This window comes from Lagopus leucura, unplaced genomic scaffold, assembly GCF_019238085.1.
Source record: "Lagopus leucura isolate 7727_CA_CO unplaced genomic scaffold, USGS_WTPT01 Super-Scaffold_100004, whole genome shotgun sequence".
Classification (NCBI taxonomy): Eukaryota; Metazoa; Chordata; class Aves; order Galliformes; family Phasianidae; genus Lagopus; species Lagopus leucura.
The window spans coordinates 65,103,485-65,118,371 of NW_024962264.1; the positions used below are offsets into that span (position 1 = coordinate 65,103,485).

A 14,887-nucleotide genomic window follows, 5' to 3' on the forward strand; every position below is an offset into this window, starting at 1 on the left:
GTTGGGGAGGGGAGAGCAAGAGAGGGATGAGGCAGGAGTTGCCGCTCGCCCACTGGTCTCAGCTATTGCACAAACAGTGACTGGCCATTGCAGGGGAAAGTACTTGGTCCCAGTCCCAAGCACATGGATGTCATCTGACATTTCGTCATGGCTTCATTATATTTTAGATCAGGCCAGTGATTCATCTTGCATTACTGCCATACATGTTGAGCAGGTAGCCAGTGAAGAGGCACTGCATCACACTGCCAACGATTTTATTTTCTAAATAGCCGGCGGAGATGGCCTTACATCATTCCAGATGCACATACAGTTAATAGATGCGATTTCATGCTTAACTTCAGTGCTGATGCTACATTCCTCTGGAAGAAATTTATGTTCCATGGCTGCACACGGAACCCAGCAAACAGTGTATGCAAACAGCAAGAACTGGGGATTAATGGTTTTGCATAAGGGATGCTGTAGGAAGGATTCTCAGTAGTGTGTTTATAGTGGAGGGCTCAACCTGGCCTGCCAGGTGACCCGTCTTTTTAGGCAGGTGCATTCTGATCTGAAAAACTGATTTGCAAAATGGATGAGGGTCAGCCAAGCTCAGCCTTGGTGCTCCCCGCTTGCCAGCACTGCACTGGAACCAGCCCTGTTTCTTTTCCTTTTGCAAGCTTTTATTATTTCGATTAAACCAGGCTGAAAAGAGACAGTTGTCATTCAGATGACAGTCAAAAACAAACAAACACAAAGCCCAGAATGCCCACTTCGCACGGGGAGACCACAAAAGGCAGCAAATCAGCTCATGTGCATCTCCTCTGGGCAGCCTTCTTTGTCTTCCTGCAGATGAAATTGTTCACAAGTCTTTGCTCCTTTCATCCCAAACCCTGCGAAAGCAAAACCTGTCTCCCACAGAGCTCCAGAATGCCTCAAACACATTGAGGAAGAAACAGGCAGAAATCTACCACATTTTATTCCCAACAGCTGTTCAGCCTGAAAAGTTTTATTAATGCGCTAACAAACAAAAACAAAACCAACAAAAATAATCAAAACCAACGAAACAACCAAAAAAGAAGGGGGAAACGGAGTAAAATAAACTTTAACCAAGTTGAAAACATTATAAATAAGTACAGCTCCAGAGCATAATTTACAAATATAAAACCACATAGAAACATATGTACAGGAGAGTTACATTACATACAAATATGTATAAAAATACCCCAGTGTTTATTCTCGTGCTAAAGCTGCAAGGCTAGAGTTATCTTTGGTACTAAGCTCAGAGGAAAAGGTGGCTGTACAAAAACACGGCCCTACCTGCACAGCGTGCCATACACGGGATGGCAGAGCAAACCTCTTGGGGAGCTTGAGGAGATTTTGGGCAGCTGTTTTCCCAACCTGTCCCCTCCCTGTGCATCACATATTGCAGGACCAGGGCAGGAAGGGCTGACAGAGGCAATCGCTGGCAGAAGAGTTTTTAATACATTGTACAAGGCACTTCATAGGAAATCTCTTCATTATTTTTTTTTTTCCTGTTCTCTTCTAAGACTCACAGAACATCTACGCACGGCTCTTGCTGACATAGCGTTTTATGATTATATTTTTTTCAACTTCTTATTCTACATTCAAGATTAAAAACATCTGAAAATGTTCAGTTCACTTTCATTGGCAGAATGGACCCAAAGCACCTAACATTTTCCAGGACGGGGAAAAGATTTTGCATCTGTCTTCCGCTGGTGTTTGTGGGGTGTTTTTGCTTGGAAAGATGAGAAGATCTGTCTTCCTGGATGAACTCCCGGGAAGCGTCCACATTGAAATGCTGTTTGCAAAAGCACGCTGTCCTCCACGCTGCCACGCACACACCTGCACCTCCCATTCCCTTTGCAGCACTGCCCCGGCAATCCTACACCTCCGTTCCATCCCGGGTGTAGATGAGGCTGTTGACTGTGAAGTTGTAGTAGTGGTTGTACTGGGCGCCCTGGCTGCCGCTGCTGGGATGGAAGGAGCTGTAGTAGGCAGGGGAAGGTCCCGCCACTCGCTGCAGCTGTTCTGGTGAAGGCACCTCTTGAGATGAGCTGCTGGAAGGGGTGAAAGTGCCACTGCTCAGCTGTCCAGCAGAGAAGTTCCTGTGATGCAGGTCAGTGCTGAGCCCCCCCGTCAGCCGGCTGCCCCCGCCGCTCAGCGAGCTCATGCCGCTGAAGAAGGTGCTGAGGCAGCTCGGGGTGGATGAAATGATACTGGAGGGAGAGGAGCTTTTGGGATGGTCCCTGGCAGAAGGCGATGGGTCCAGCTCTGGGGGTGGGCTGTTTCCACAGGGTTTGCCTGCGGCTGGAATGGGTCGCTCTTCTTCGGCCTTCAGGCCCCCGAGCGAGGAGGCCGCAGCCGTGGTCGCGGGGGTGTTGGGCTCTGAGCGTCGCTTGCGCTTGCGCCGGAAGTTCCCGTTGTCAAACATCTTCTCACAGTTGGGATCTAAGGTCCAGTAGTTTCCTTTTCCTGGTGGAAAACAGGAGAAGCAAGAGAGAAAGTCAGCTTCTGTGACAGAGAGCCCTGCTGCAGAGGGATACACGGTATCCATGCTTTGCCCAACCAGCGCAGCACCCACACCTGCTCCTCCTCTGCCTGTTGTCTAGTACAAGAATCCAAAACCTGGCCCTAAAAACATCATCACCCCCTCCCATGCAATGCCCAAGTGAACGTTAAGGCCACATGGACAAGGGGATTCCCCACCACAGCTTCAATCTCTACTTCAGACCTGCCTGAAGGGAACACAAAGCAGGGCTTCCTTGGCTGTGGGTGACTCTTGGCAAGCAGGGATACCCACATCTGCAGCATGGCAAACATAGTGGAGACCCTGCCATGGCTCTTCTCAGAAGAGCTGATGGAAGGATAGGCCAAGAGGTAATGGCTTCAAGTTGCACCAGGGGAGGTTTAGGTTGGATATTAGGAAAAATGTCGTCTCTGAAAGAGTGGTAGTGCATTGGAACAGAGATGGTGGAGTCACCATCCATGGAGATATGGCACTGAGGGACATCGCTTTGTGGGCACGGTGGTGATGGGCTGACAGCTGGACTCGACTTGAGAGGTCTTTTCCAACCTTAATGATTCTATAATTCTATGAAAGACGGGTTAAAGCTGCCCTATGCCCACTACTTTGTTCCAGGGGGCTGTGGTGCCATTACCTGCCTCCACACAGCTAATGGGAGCCATGGCCTTGCTGTGTCCCCTCAGAAGTCCCAGCCCTGAATGTTCCCATCCCACTCAGCACTGTCCCAGCACACCCCTACGCTACACCCACTCCTGGGCACCAGCTGTGCCCCGGGGACAGGCCGGCGAGAGCTGGGCAGGGAGGGGAGCCGTGAATCACGGCCAAAGGATCCAGGCCTTGCACAACCAGCCCTCGTGGCCTCAGCCCACCCGGCCTGCCCAGACAGGGGGACTGAGGACTGGGGCCAGCTGCCATCCCCTGCAGGAAGCAGTGGTAGACCCAAGGAGGGCAAAAGGAGCTCGATCTCCTCAGAAGGGGACAAAAGGTGGGAGAGCTCCTCAAAGCCCAGGCTTGGAGGGGCTGAGGGCACCTGATCTCTTCATAGTGGTGGGGATAAGGGAGCCTGGGGATTGCCATGAGTGGACAAGGGAGCCTGGGTTCCTCACAGGGATGGCTGTGAGTGACCGAAGGAGCATGGGCTCCTCAGCACTGAGCTCATGGGGTGCAATCAAAGGGATGGCTACGAAGGACAAGGAGAGCATGGTCTCCTCACGTGGATGATCACTGAAGGGACAAGGGAGCTCCTCAGAGGGTTGGTCAGGAGGGGTACAAGGACCTGAGTCCCCACACAGTGATGGCCGTGAGGGAATGAGGGAACACGTGAGCCTGGTTCTCTCACGGGGATGGCAATGGCGGGGTAAAGGAGATGGTCTCCTCATAGGGATGAACACGATGGAGCACAGCCCTCTCGTAGGGGTGGCTACGAGTGGACAACAGAGCACTGTCCCCCCATAGGGATGGTCACGAGAGGACAAGGGAGACCAGTCCTCTCACAGGTATGGATATAAGGGGACAAGGGAGCCCGGGGACCGCACAGGGAAGAGCCCACACTCCCGCATCCCCTCACATCCCCGTCCGGGGGCTCCGCGCCGCCGCCCGCCCCCCATCCTCACCGGGGTCGTCCTCGTCACGGGGCACCTTGCGGAAGCAGTCGTTGAGGCTGAGGTTGTGGCGGATGCTGTTCTGCCAGCCCGCCTTGCTGCGCTTGTAGAAGGGGAAGTTCTCGGCCACGTACTGGTAGATGTGGCTGAGGGTGAGCTTCCTCTCGGGGGCACTCTGGATGGCCATGGCGATGAGCGCCGAGTAGGAGTAGGGCGGCCGCACCAGCTTCAGCAGCTCCTCCTGGCTCGCCAGGCTCAGCCAGCTCAGCTCCGCGCCGCCCGCCGACGGCGACCCGGGCCCCGAGGGCGAGCCCACCAGCTGGCCGCCCCGCGAGCAGCCGTACGAGGCAGGCGGCAGGAAGGGCGACGCGGCGGCCCCGGAGCCGGGCGGGCCCTGCAGGTACGGCGCGGGGCTGTTCATGCCCCACAGGTAGCCGGCGTTAGCGGGAGCCCCGTAGTCCCCCAGCGCGTAGCCTCCCGCCCGTTGCCCCGACGAAGCGGCGGCAGCGGCGGCGGCGGCGGCGGCCGCGGCGGCGGCGGCGGCGGCGCCGGGCGGGTGGAGGCTGGGCTGGGGGTAAACGCTGAAGTTCTCGCTGCAGTACACCGCCATCTCGGGGGCCTCCTGAGCGCTGCGGGGCTGCGGGGGCACGGGGGCGGCCGCCGGCGCCGAGGGTCTGGGCTGAGCCTGCTGCAACTCACCGGCGCTCATAATCCCTCGGCCATGCAGGGCGGCTCGCGGCTCCTTACCCCCCCCGCCCGCCCCGGGCCCCCCCCCCCCCCCGGCCGTCAAACCTCCCCTTTCGTCGGACCCCCCAAAATCCCAGGGGGGCTGAGAAGCGGCGGCCTTATAGGCGCTGCCTTGCGGGGCCGGCCGGGCGGGGAGCAGCCAGCGGGGCGGGGAGGGAGGCGGGGAGGGGGGGGCGAGGCCGGGCCCCAAAAGCGGCCATAGGGGAGGGACCTGGGGTGTGTCGGGGTGTGGGTGTGTGGGGTGGGGGGGTTGGATCCCGGCTGGATGGCCGAGGGGGTGCGGGGAGCTTCCCCCTGTGGCCGTGAGTCCCTGCTATCCATCAGCCCCGATCCGAACTTCGGGAGGTTTGGTGCAGATGAGCACCGTGTGGTGCCCCGACGGGAGAGCGAAGTGTGAAATTCGCTTCAGCTCTTTATTCAGGTGTAATTTTGCCTTTGCTCTTAATGAGCTTTGGATGAGGAATTACCCCGAATTAAACAAACAAACAACACCGCCGTGCTCGTTCCCAAAAGGCCGGCAGTCACAAGGCGTGATTTTCTAATAAAAGTTGGGTTTTGCCTTCTGCTTGCGGGGAAAGCGAGGGGAAAAGCGCGTCCTTTGGGAGAGGAAAGCTCCCGGGATCCACAGCTCCGACACCGTCCATAGGGAGACGCCGGCTCCGGCAGATCCCTCGTGTCCGGGACAAACGTCGGATCCACCCGGACAGACAGAAGAATACGAATGTAGGGAATCTTTGTCCGTCACTTTGAAGATGTAAATGCCCGGGTATTAAATGCCATTGTTCTATCATTCTGTTTTCTGCCAATAAATAAACGTAAAAATCCCCTTCCCGCGTACATACAAATGCGAAGAGCTCTCCCCAGGGCTGCCAGCTCACATCGGGATTTTGGGGAGAAGTTCCCATTGGTTTCATGGAGAAAATTGTTAAAATCGCACATGTACAGCAGTGGAGCTGTTGCAGGGCAAATGTCCTGGGCTTCCCAAATCGCGATATCCGACCCTTGTGTCATCTGAGCAGGGATGTAAGAAATGGAGCATTTTCACCATTACATTTCGTTTTAAAACAAATGGACAATTTTGGGGAAGGAAAATCACAAGTGTGAGAAAGAAATACAGTTTTGGGTTTCCTGTTTTAGTCATAATGGGCTTTTCTTTTCTTTTCTTTTCTTTTCTTTTCTTTTCTTTTCTTTTCTTTTCTTTTCTTTTCTTTTCTTTTCTTTTCTTTTCTTTTCTTTTTCTTCTTTTTCCCCCTATGGTTGATGATTTTATTCTGTATCTTTTTTATCTTTTTATCTTTTTTATCACCTGCTTTGGCAGGGGGGTTGGACACGATGATCCCTGGAGGTCCCTTCCAACCCCTACAATTCTGTGATTCTGTGATCTTTTTGGGAAAGCACTCACCCTCTGTGTGTGTGTTTGAGTATTCATGTTTTGCATCGTCTTTTACCTTCTCTCCTGCTTTGCCTATAAACTTGTATTATTTCAAACAGCTTGGCAGCAAACTGGAGAGCAGTTTTACTAGAAATGCTGACTGAAGTCTGACCGGACAGCATGCATCCGAAACAAGAGGTTTATCGCCAATTCCTGGCTAGAAAGGGCAGCTAAAGGACAAGAGGAGTTTTAGACTTTCCTCTGAGTTTGAAGAGCTAAGCTAAACTTAACTTGTTATTCCCTAAAATTACAAAAAAACGGCGTTTATCCGTTCACTTCTGCAATCGGGGCGGGAGGAGGAGAGCAGCCGGAGCGGTGCTGCCGTATCGCTGGAAATTTGCGTTTTTGCTTCGGGGGTTTGATGGATTTGGGCAAAGGCAGAGCCCTCTAGAGGAGCAGCCCTGCTATTGCTGGGATTGCAGTTCTCGGAGGTGTGCGTGCCGCCTTCCAGCTGTCTCGAGTTGATTTCTCTCCTCCCAGCAAAGGAAACGGGTGAGAAAAGAATGCTGAATTAGCTCTAATAAAAACGCGTGTCCTTAGAAAACTCCAGCTTGCTTTCCCAAACACCGGGGAATGTGGAACAAAAATAGCTCTGGAGAGGTTGTTACACAGCCACCATGGCACAGATATGCAAACCGATGCTTAACTTTAAGTGGAGAGAAGAAAGCTTTGATGGTGTGATGGCTTAAAGAAGTTTAATTTTCTTAATGCCTTTATCCCGCGAGTAGCATACAGCATTGCCTCAGTGCATTGCTGGCTCTCTGTACAAACCTGCTGCTGCTCCTTTTTGGCATGAGGAGAGCAACGTTATGAGCTCCAGAGCTCTGCCACCGTGCTCTCCGAACAGAGAGGTCTGTGCAATGCCTGCCATGTAGAAACACACAGAGAAGTGGCCAGCGAGGTGCCAAGATGGAAAACTGAACTCATTTTCCAGGTAAGAGGCTGGGGCTGCTGTCCAAACAGATTCAGAGTGGGGTTTGAGCAATGCTGTGGGATTACTCTGATTCCTGAGTCACTGGGACATTTGTGAGCAGGGCAGTGAGGTCTGACAGGTCAAGGAGCCCAGGGCATGTGGGAGCTGGGGCTGAGGCTCATCCCCCCCAGCTGAGATTAGGTGCTCTCCTTTCTAGCGAGCTGCCTTTGAAAGTGGTGCAGGTCTTCCTGAAGAAAAGTGCTGCAGGAGAGCAAAGTCGTCCCTGACTGGTGTTGTGTTCTGATTCCTATGTGCTGCTCCTTGTCGTTCGTGTGGGAAGTGCTTTTCTCCCTGATGGGAAGGCATTGTCTTTGCCTCTAAGGCCCTCTCCTCTGAGCATGTAGGTACAGGCTTAGTTGCTGTGAAGCTCAGGTCTGTACAGCTGAACACGGAAATGTGAAAACACTTCAGCCCTGAGCACCCAGCTTTGCAGGGAGAGCTGTTCCCTGCACCCACCTGGGTCTCTTTGCTTCCCAAGGATGCTGAGCTCTAGCCATGGGTGTTAGAGCATCAGGACCTAACAGCCTGTATTGGTGCTGTTGGCTTTTCTAATGCGAGAGAGCCCAGAATCTCTTCAATGGCTCCAAACTGCTGCAGTGAAGCAGGAACCACAGGTTTGATTTGGTTTGGTTTGGCTGCATTTGCAATATAAGTCTCAGTTTCTCCCTAAGGCTGGCAAGAGGCGAGGCAGGAACTCTGTAGCCCACATATAAAATAATTCCCATGTGCAGATTGTATCTTCTCCAGAGTCATCCACAAAATTGGGCATCCCCATAAGGGACAACAAAGGGAAATTATCCTTTCTCTTGCAGTGGTCCAGGACTGTGGCTCCACTCTGTTTCTTCGGTGATATCAGAAAGGAGTTGAATGAGAACTAATCAAATTAAATTTAAAGGCCATGCATTGTACCACTCCCTTGTTTACAGCAAAGCCTGTCCCTTCCCAGGCTTTTTATGTTACACACATTAATCTGCTCTATGCCTTGATTCTGGGAAGGGTGTTTGATATTCTTCCCTCCCTGTATCCAGTCATCTATTGGACTGTCACCCAATGATAAGATCAGAGGCTTTAAAACTTTCTTGATTTTTCAGACCGTACAACATTTCCTGAGGAGATGTCCTCATCCCATTATTTTCAGGCTACTGACAACAGGCTCGGTTGGGTTTTGTTTCTTGTTGTTCACATTCGTAAAAGTAGTGCAAGCTGCAGACTGAGAACTGCTGAGATAGATAGCCAGCATTTTGGAATGGCAGGTATTTTTCCTTTGTGTTTAGATGGTGCTGAGTGTGATGGAGCCCATAGACTCTGCCACAAAACAAGGAGTAAGTCATACTTTAGCCATAGTTACTCAAGACTCGTGGGTGAACCCCACCACTGAAAGCAGCAGTTCTGCTGTTTCCACTTCTGTCTGTAACCTCTGTAAGGTGTTGGTCGCTGTGCTCATGATAAAAGTGAGCTTAAATAGATACCTTGGGAGCGAGGCTGTTGAAAGTGGGAATCACAGGGTTTGTGGGGGTGAGGGGATAGGGTCAGGCTTCAGGAGATCTGTGTGTCACAAGTGATTTTACCAAACTGGGAGTGAAACCTGAATTTTAGGAGAGAGAGGAGACAGAAGGAAGGCAGCTGTTTGCAGCAGGATCAAGCACACGCTGCAGGTGTTCAGGAATGCATTTGCAGAAGCACTTCCTGCATAAAGCTGGAAGCTGAGCTGGGTTGAAATAAAACAGTGTATTTGTATTTTCTGTTTTCTTGTTCTTGTTGCATAATGGGATATTTGAAATGGGGAGTTTGAACTAGTTGACCTTTTATGTCCCTTCCAACCCAAGCGATTCTATGTTTCTAAATGGAGATTGCTGCTCTAGGCTGGTTGCCCTATACTGATGACTACTGGAGAATAATGTGAAGGCCAACATCTTCTGGTCTTAATTTATCTGAGCATGTCTGCTCTGCCCTGGAATGAGTAATGGAAGTATTTGAAGGTAAATTTCTGGTTGGGTAAGGTAAAAATAATCAAAATGATTGCTAGATACAGGCAGTAGCCACCGCCATCACCGCCATAAGGAAATGGAAGAGTATTAAATTGATATTTCTTTTCCATGTTTGTTTGGGGAAGATTATTATCAGGTGCTGGTGAAAGAGCATTTAGTGCTCCATTAATAGCTAAGGACTAGGTTAAATGGCAACCACATAAGTCAAATATTTTATAATTAGCCAATCAAGGTAATTTATAGTCAAGAGTTTCAGCACTCTTGGAATGAGAAACATGTTGGGCCATTTCTGCTGATATATCACTGTGGGACATTGGAGAGATTTTAGAGGACTAAGAAAACTGGTATCTGCTTGTTATTTAAAAGGACTGAGCAAATGGTGTGGGGAATACCAAGACTGTTACCTTGTCGCTGTCGCAAGAAAGAAATAGTGGACGCATCACTTGGTTTGTGATTTAAAAGGACATGAAATTAATGCATTTATAGCAAACAAGCCTTGTCAAATCAATTTGCTCTTGCTCTCCAGTAAGAATAAGCAACTCCTCAATGTTACTGATTTCTGAAAGCATTTGGTTCATCAGAGGTGAATTTAAGTAAATAAATAAATAAAAGTATAAAATCAGCATGGTGCAAATTGAGTGGTTCTAGTTGATTAAAGAGAGATCTCAGAATGTCACTGTAAACAAATCCTTGAGTCTCATTGCAGGAAAATCCTATGCAAACAGGTTAAATATTGATTTGTATTAAGTATTGCTGTTGATTTGGGGTGAAACAGAGAATCATTGATGACTTAATTTGTAAGGTTAGATCCTTACACAGTTTTAGATGACTGAGGCTATGTAGACATATATAAACAATGAAGAGGACAGTCCATGGACACAGATATGCCTTGATCTCTGCATGGGAACTGGGAGCAAATGGGCAGAATGTAATTCAATATGGAAGGGCAAAGGGTAGAGCTAGGAACAAAATCAGAGGCTGATGAGGTAACGAAGACCAGCCTGGAAATTCATTATTTTTCATGAAGTTAATAACTTCATATTGGTTCTGCATTAAATTATAGTGCCTATAACATCATGAATGAAGACAATGAGGTTCTTTACAATTTATTCAAAGGCAGGAGCTGGGGAACATCAAATACAGCCAGTAGAATCCGTGTTCCTGAGAAGATACGACTGCTCACAGCATGTAGTTAGGCCTTGAAACTTCTCAAGGAACTCGCTTTAATTACGTATGGGAAATGATGGCTGTGGCTGACATGGTTGCTGTAGATATGTAGGTTGCTCCGAAAGTAATGCTCTTATTTATTTCTGTGGAAACTACAGCAGATAAAAAAGCACAATAACACTATTTGATAGAGCAAATTCTCAGCTCCAAACATGATTTTTCAGCGTAGTCTCCTGGTCTCATATTAGTATTGTTTCAAACCTATGAGACACTACAGATGTCTCAGATACTCCAGGAAACATCAGAGAGCTCTAAATACCTTTGTGCATGATAGATTTAAGCCCGAGGTATCAATTTTTACTACGGTGTGTAATTGTTCAAAGAAGTTACTAGGAGTTATTGTGGATTCTCCACTGCTTAAAATCAAGGTGGGACCTTTTTTTCTAATACTTACTTGAAAGAAGACTGTTTCTAATAGAAACCTGGGCCTGGGTTTTCCTTCATGCATGTAGCTATACACAGTGATCTCCCATTTTCCCACTGCCAGTTGTATCTTGAGCACTGCACTATGCACAGTCACTTTGCTATTTCCAGCCCCAGATTCAGAACTTTCCTCAGTTGGATTGCTCTCTTTGTACTGTGCTTATTTCTGCTCAGTGCAGAAAAGTTAGCAAAAAAATTTCAGTCCAGGTTTTAGTGCCCATCCAAGCAGGCGATTTTGGTAGATGGAGAGTCAAGGCAGCCATTCCATATAGGAAAACTTTGGCTTAAGGCAATGATGCAAAACACAACAGAGGCACTAGGAGGAATCACAGTAGTCAAAATCAAACAATCCCAGTCAGTTTAAAGTTTGTTACCTTTCAGAAACTGGCTGTTTGGTTTCACCAGGATATAGCACTGTGGAACTGTGCTGTAGTACTCAAAGACATATGGGCTCCTTTAACACATACCAAGGAAGAATTTCCTTGATTTCTTCAAATAATTTCAGGTAATTTTCCAGCTGTTGAGGCGTACCTCGGAGTGAACCATTCATGTACACAGTGACTGTGCTATGTGACTGATTGGCACATGCCAAAGATTGGCAATGAAAGTACTAACCAAGAGCAAGTAAGAGAAAGCCTGTATGCATTCATGAGGCTCTACAGACTCTACATACGCAGAAATGGGTGTAAGTGCAAACTAAACAGGAAGCAGAGCTGGAAAGCTTTGACTGGAATTTAGGGGGCCAAAACTGGCAAGTAAAGGAAGTACTGTATATCCCCTGGAGCAGTGGTCTTCTGCAGTCGTAACCTCATCCTCTGTCTCAGCAATATCTCTGACGTGGCTTGGTTAGAAATGTGAACTTGGAAGTCTGGTCGGCTCATGGCTGGTGAAATCAGCTATAACATGGATGAGACAGAAAGACCAAGCATACAAAGGCGTAAGGAAGATTCATTCAGCCTAGAGCTCAACTCAGAAATTGCCACTGAGAACCACCTACAGAAGATCCATCAAGCGTTGATGTTGATCACCTTAACACCCAGATGGTAGGCAGCCACTGGGCTTGTGTGTAGGAGGACAGTCTCCATGTGGCCATTGATAAGCACAGGGGATAGGTGAAAAGGCGTATCTTCAGCATGCATACCCAGAGCTGAGCCAAGGTTGAAAAGAAAGGGCAGTCAAGGAGAATGAGTTTTAAAAAGGAAATAGCACTGAAATATTCTTGTGAAAGTCCAAATCAAGATGTCCTTTTAGAACAAACGCTAAGAAAGAGGAACTCCAGAGCATAAAGGCCAGCCTCCCTTCTTTCATAGAAGGTCAGCCTGAGGAGATGAGTGAAATATCACCAGACTCTACACAGATGACTGATCAAGAGATGGAGAGATTTGCGGTGTTTGGGAGATTATAATGCTTCAGGAGCTGTATGACAAAAAGAATCTTGCTGGCAGAAGTTGCAAAGGAGGGTCAGGAAGCTGAAGAAATCTGAGGGGCTGAGAGTAGATTGGTGGAACTGTAGCATGGATCACTGGCCTAGTGAAGCGATTGTATGTTATTAAGAAAGAAGAGATCTCACAGGCGGGGAAAAGTGGATCCTAGGAAGCAAAAACCCATTATGATGGCCTTCAAAATTCTGTGCATTTGAGCATTCTGAGCGAATTCCTCAGTGTGTTCCTTGTTGGAGTATGCAGAAGGTATGTTCAGTTTCCACAAAGCAAGAGGGACAGTAGAGCAGACGCAGTGCAAGAGGCTGATCGCTGACAAGTTGAGAGATACCAAGAAGAAGAACTTCAGTTGCATAATTTCAAAGTCATTTGACTTAATGTGTTGCAATAGCTATGTGGAATGCCCTAGGGCTATATGATATGTGTAAGGAGCTGCTGAAAAACATTATGAAGAGGTGAGGTCAGCAGTCCTGGTCAAGAGCAAGCTGAACAACTGGTTCATCACAATGACTGGTAGCAGACAGGGTGACCCGATAGTTCACAGCGACTTCTGGAGCTGCCTGTAGAAAGTGAAGGATAGAGTTATAGTCACCAAATATTTGGTGCAAAGTCAGACAAGGAGATCAAGAGCCTCAGGATAATCACGTCTTCTGGTGGTGCCAGTTCATCAGATGTGCCAAGTCAGGTTGCTGTGTCCCACGGTAAGTGATGCAGATTAAAAATTGATGTGGGCCAGACAACAACCAGGAGGAAAGGCAGAACGGATGAAAACTACACGAGCAGGTAGCAACAGGGCAGACAAGATGGACAATCCTATTTATCTGAGAAATTTCATCACGCAGAACAGCAACGGATATCTCTAAGGTGATCTGAAGGGGGGTGCAGCTGATGCCTGTGGATGTAGACCACCTGAAACAGTCACAAAGAGACCAAGAAAAATGGATACAAAAATCAAGCTAATCAGCAGTCCCTGTTCTTACTCTGTGTGAAGAGAAATGGATTTTCAGGAAGTCAAATCCCAAAAAAACCCGGTTGGTATTTGCAACAAATTATTAGACTGTCAGACCATGTCAGAAATAAAACAGTGTGCGATAGAACTTAAAGAAGTAAGTCAGTGAGGTGCGCAAATTCCTGTGATCTGGCTGCTGGATGGCTGGATAATCACTTTTGAGGTACCCTGCTATGGTAAAGGGAAAAGAACTAAGATGGTGGTGGTAGGAACACAAGTATCACTTTTCATTTTGATTTTTATTTTCTTTAAAATTTTGTCAACAGAAAAGCAGACCTTTGGATACAGAACTTATACCTACCTTTGTAAGGTGATGCTTCTTAACCGTAGTTCGTAGACACTTTAGGTCTGCAGTATATGGACCTGGGAAGGAGAATAGATGACATAAGGAAATGAGTCAGTATTTGCTGAACACAGTGGTGTGCTTATATGGCCACTAGTCAATGGGACAAAAAAAAAAAAGAGAAAATGTCTCTGAAAATGCAAGTGACATAGACAAGGTAACTGAGAAGGAAATATAAGTCTTTTACATGCAGCAGTTTCAGGTTCATCCTTGGGCAATAAAGCCACCTGGAGTTTCCAAACACTGGACCTGGACCTATCTTTGTCTGTGACACCAGGTCACTCTGATGGACCAGATGGAGAGAGTTCTGCCAGACAGCAATCAACACCAAGCAAAGAAGAGGCAAAACCACATTTCCACATTCTCCTCTTGATGAATCTGGGTAAGTAAGTCTTTTTTCAAGTCTCTGCTAAACAGAAAATTCATGTTACATAGTCCCGAATTTTTGGATGGGAAACCTAAAAAAAGTAATCGAATGTGCAGCATAGAGAGAAGCAGATGATTTAATCTGGGTTGCAGGAAGGGTGAACATGATAGAGGTGATTGAGCAGCATCAAAGGATGACAATCAGTTTGAATTTCCCTAGAAGTGATGTTGATGCCTGTGTTGCTTCTCCCTGTGCTTTCTCTTTAATTAAATACCGAATGTTCCGTTAGTAGTTGGAATAACACGATGTTCCTGGGGAAAAGAAAACCCGAGTAATCCCTTTGTCTGCTAAAATAGATGATTTCTAGTAGATTAAACAATGGCCTTTCAGCTACCAGAGCAGAGTTCAGGCCATAATTGAAGTCCTCTCCTTGGCCTCTCCTCGGTCCCTCGCAGCCAGCAGTCCGTAGAGCCCCATCATCAGAGATAACCTCAGTGACTCTTGTCTGCAGTGAGTGTTTCTCCAGATGAGGAGATTAGCTTGAGATAAAGCATATTACCTGAAAATAATAAGTGATTACGGTCCCGGACTGTCTCTCCACATTCATTTCATGCTGGTTAACCCTTGCAAAACTGGCTGTTGGCAGGGTTTTAGGTCTTTAAAGAAGGAGGGGGAGGTGAGGGAGGGTTTCCCATGTCTGAGCAGAGAAAAAGGAGATTTTTTTTCCCTTTCACTCTCTTCTCTTTTTTCTTTTTCTTTTTCTTTTTCTTTTCCTTTTCCTTTTCCTTTTCCTTTTCCTTTTCCTTTTCCTTTT

At 48.0% G+C, this 14,887-nt stretch overlaps 1 protein-coding gene across 1 annotated transcript; it reads right to left on the reverse strand.

The window, feature by feature from the left end:
• Positions 1 to 1,882: 1,882 nt before the first annotated feature.
• Positions 1,883 to 4,834, reverse strand: FOXI3 (forkhead box I3). The gene is made up of 2 exons (XM_042872161.1): positions 4,138 to 4,834; positions 1,883 to 2,472 (listed from the first exon to the last, which is right to left on the reverse strand). Exons 1-2 carry the CDS (start codon positions 4,832 to 4,834, stop codon positions 1,883 to 1,885), a joined length of 1,287 nt encoding a protein of 428 aa, XP_042728095.1.
• Positions 4,835 to 14,887: the final 10,053 nt, after the last annotated feature.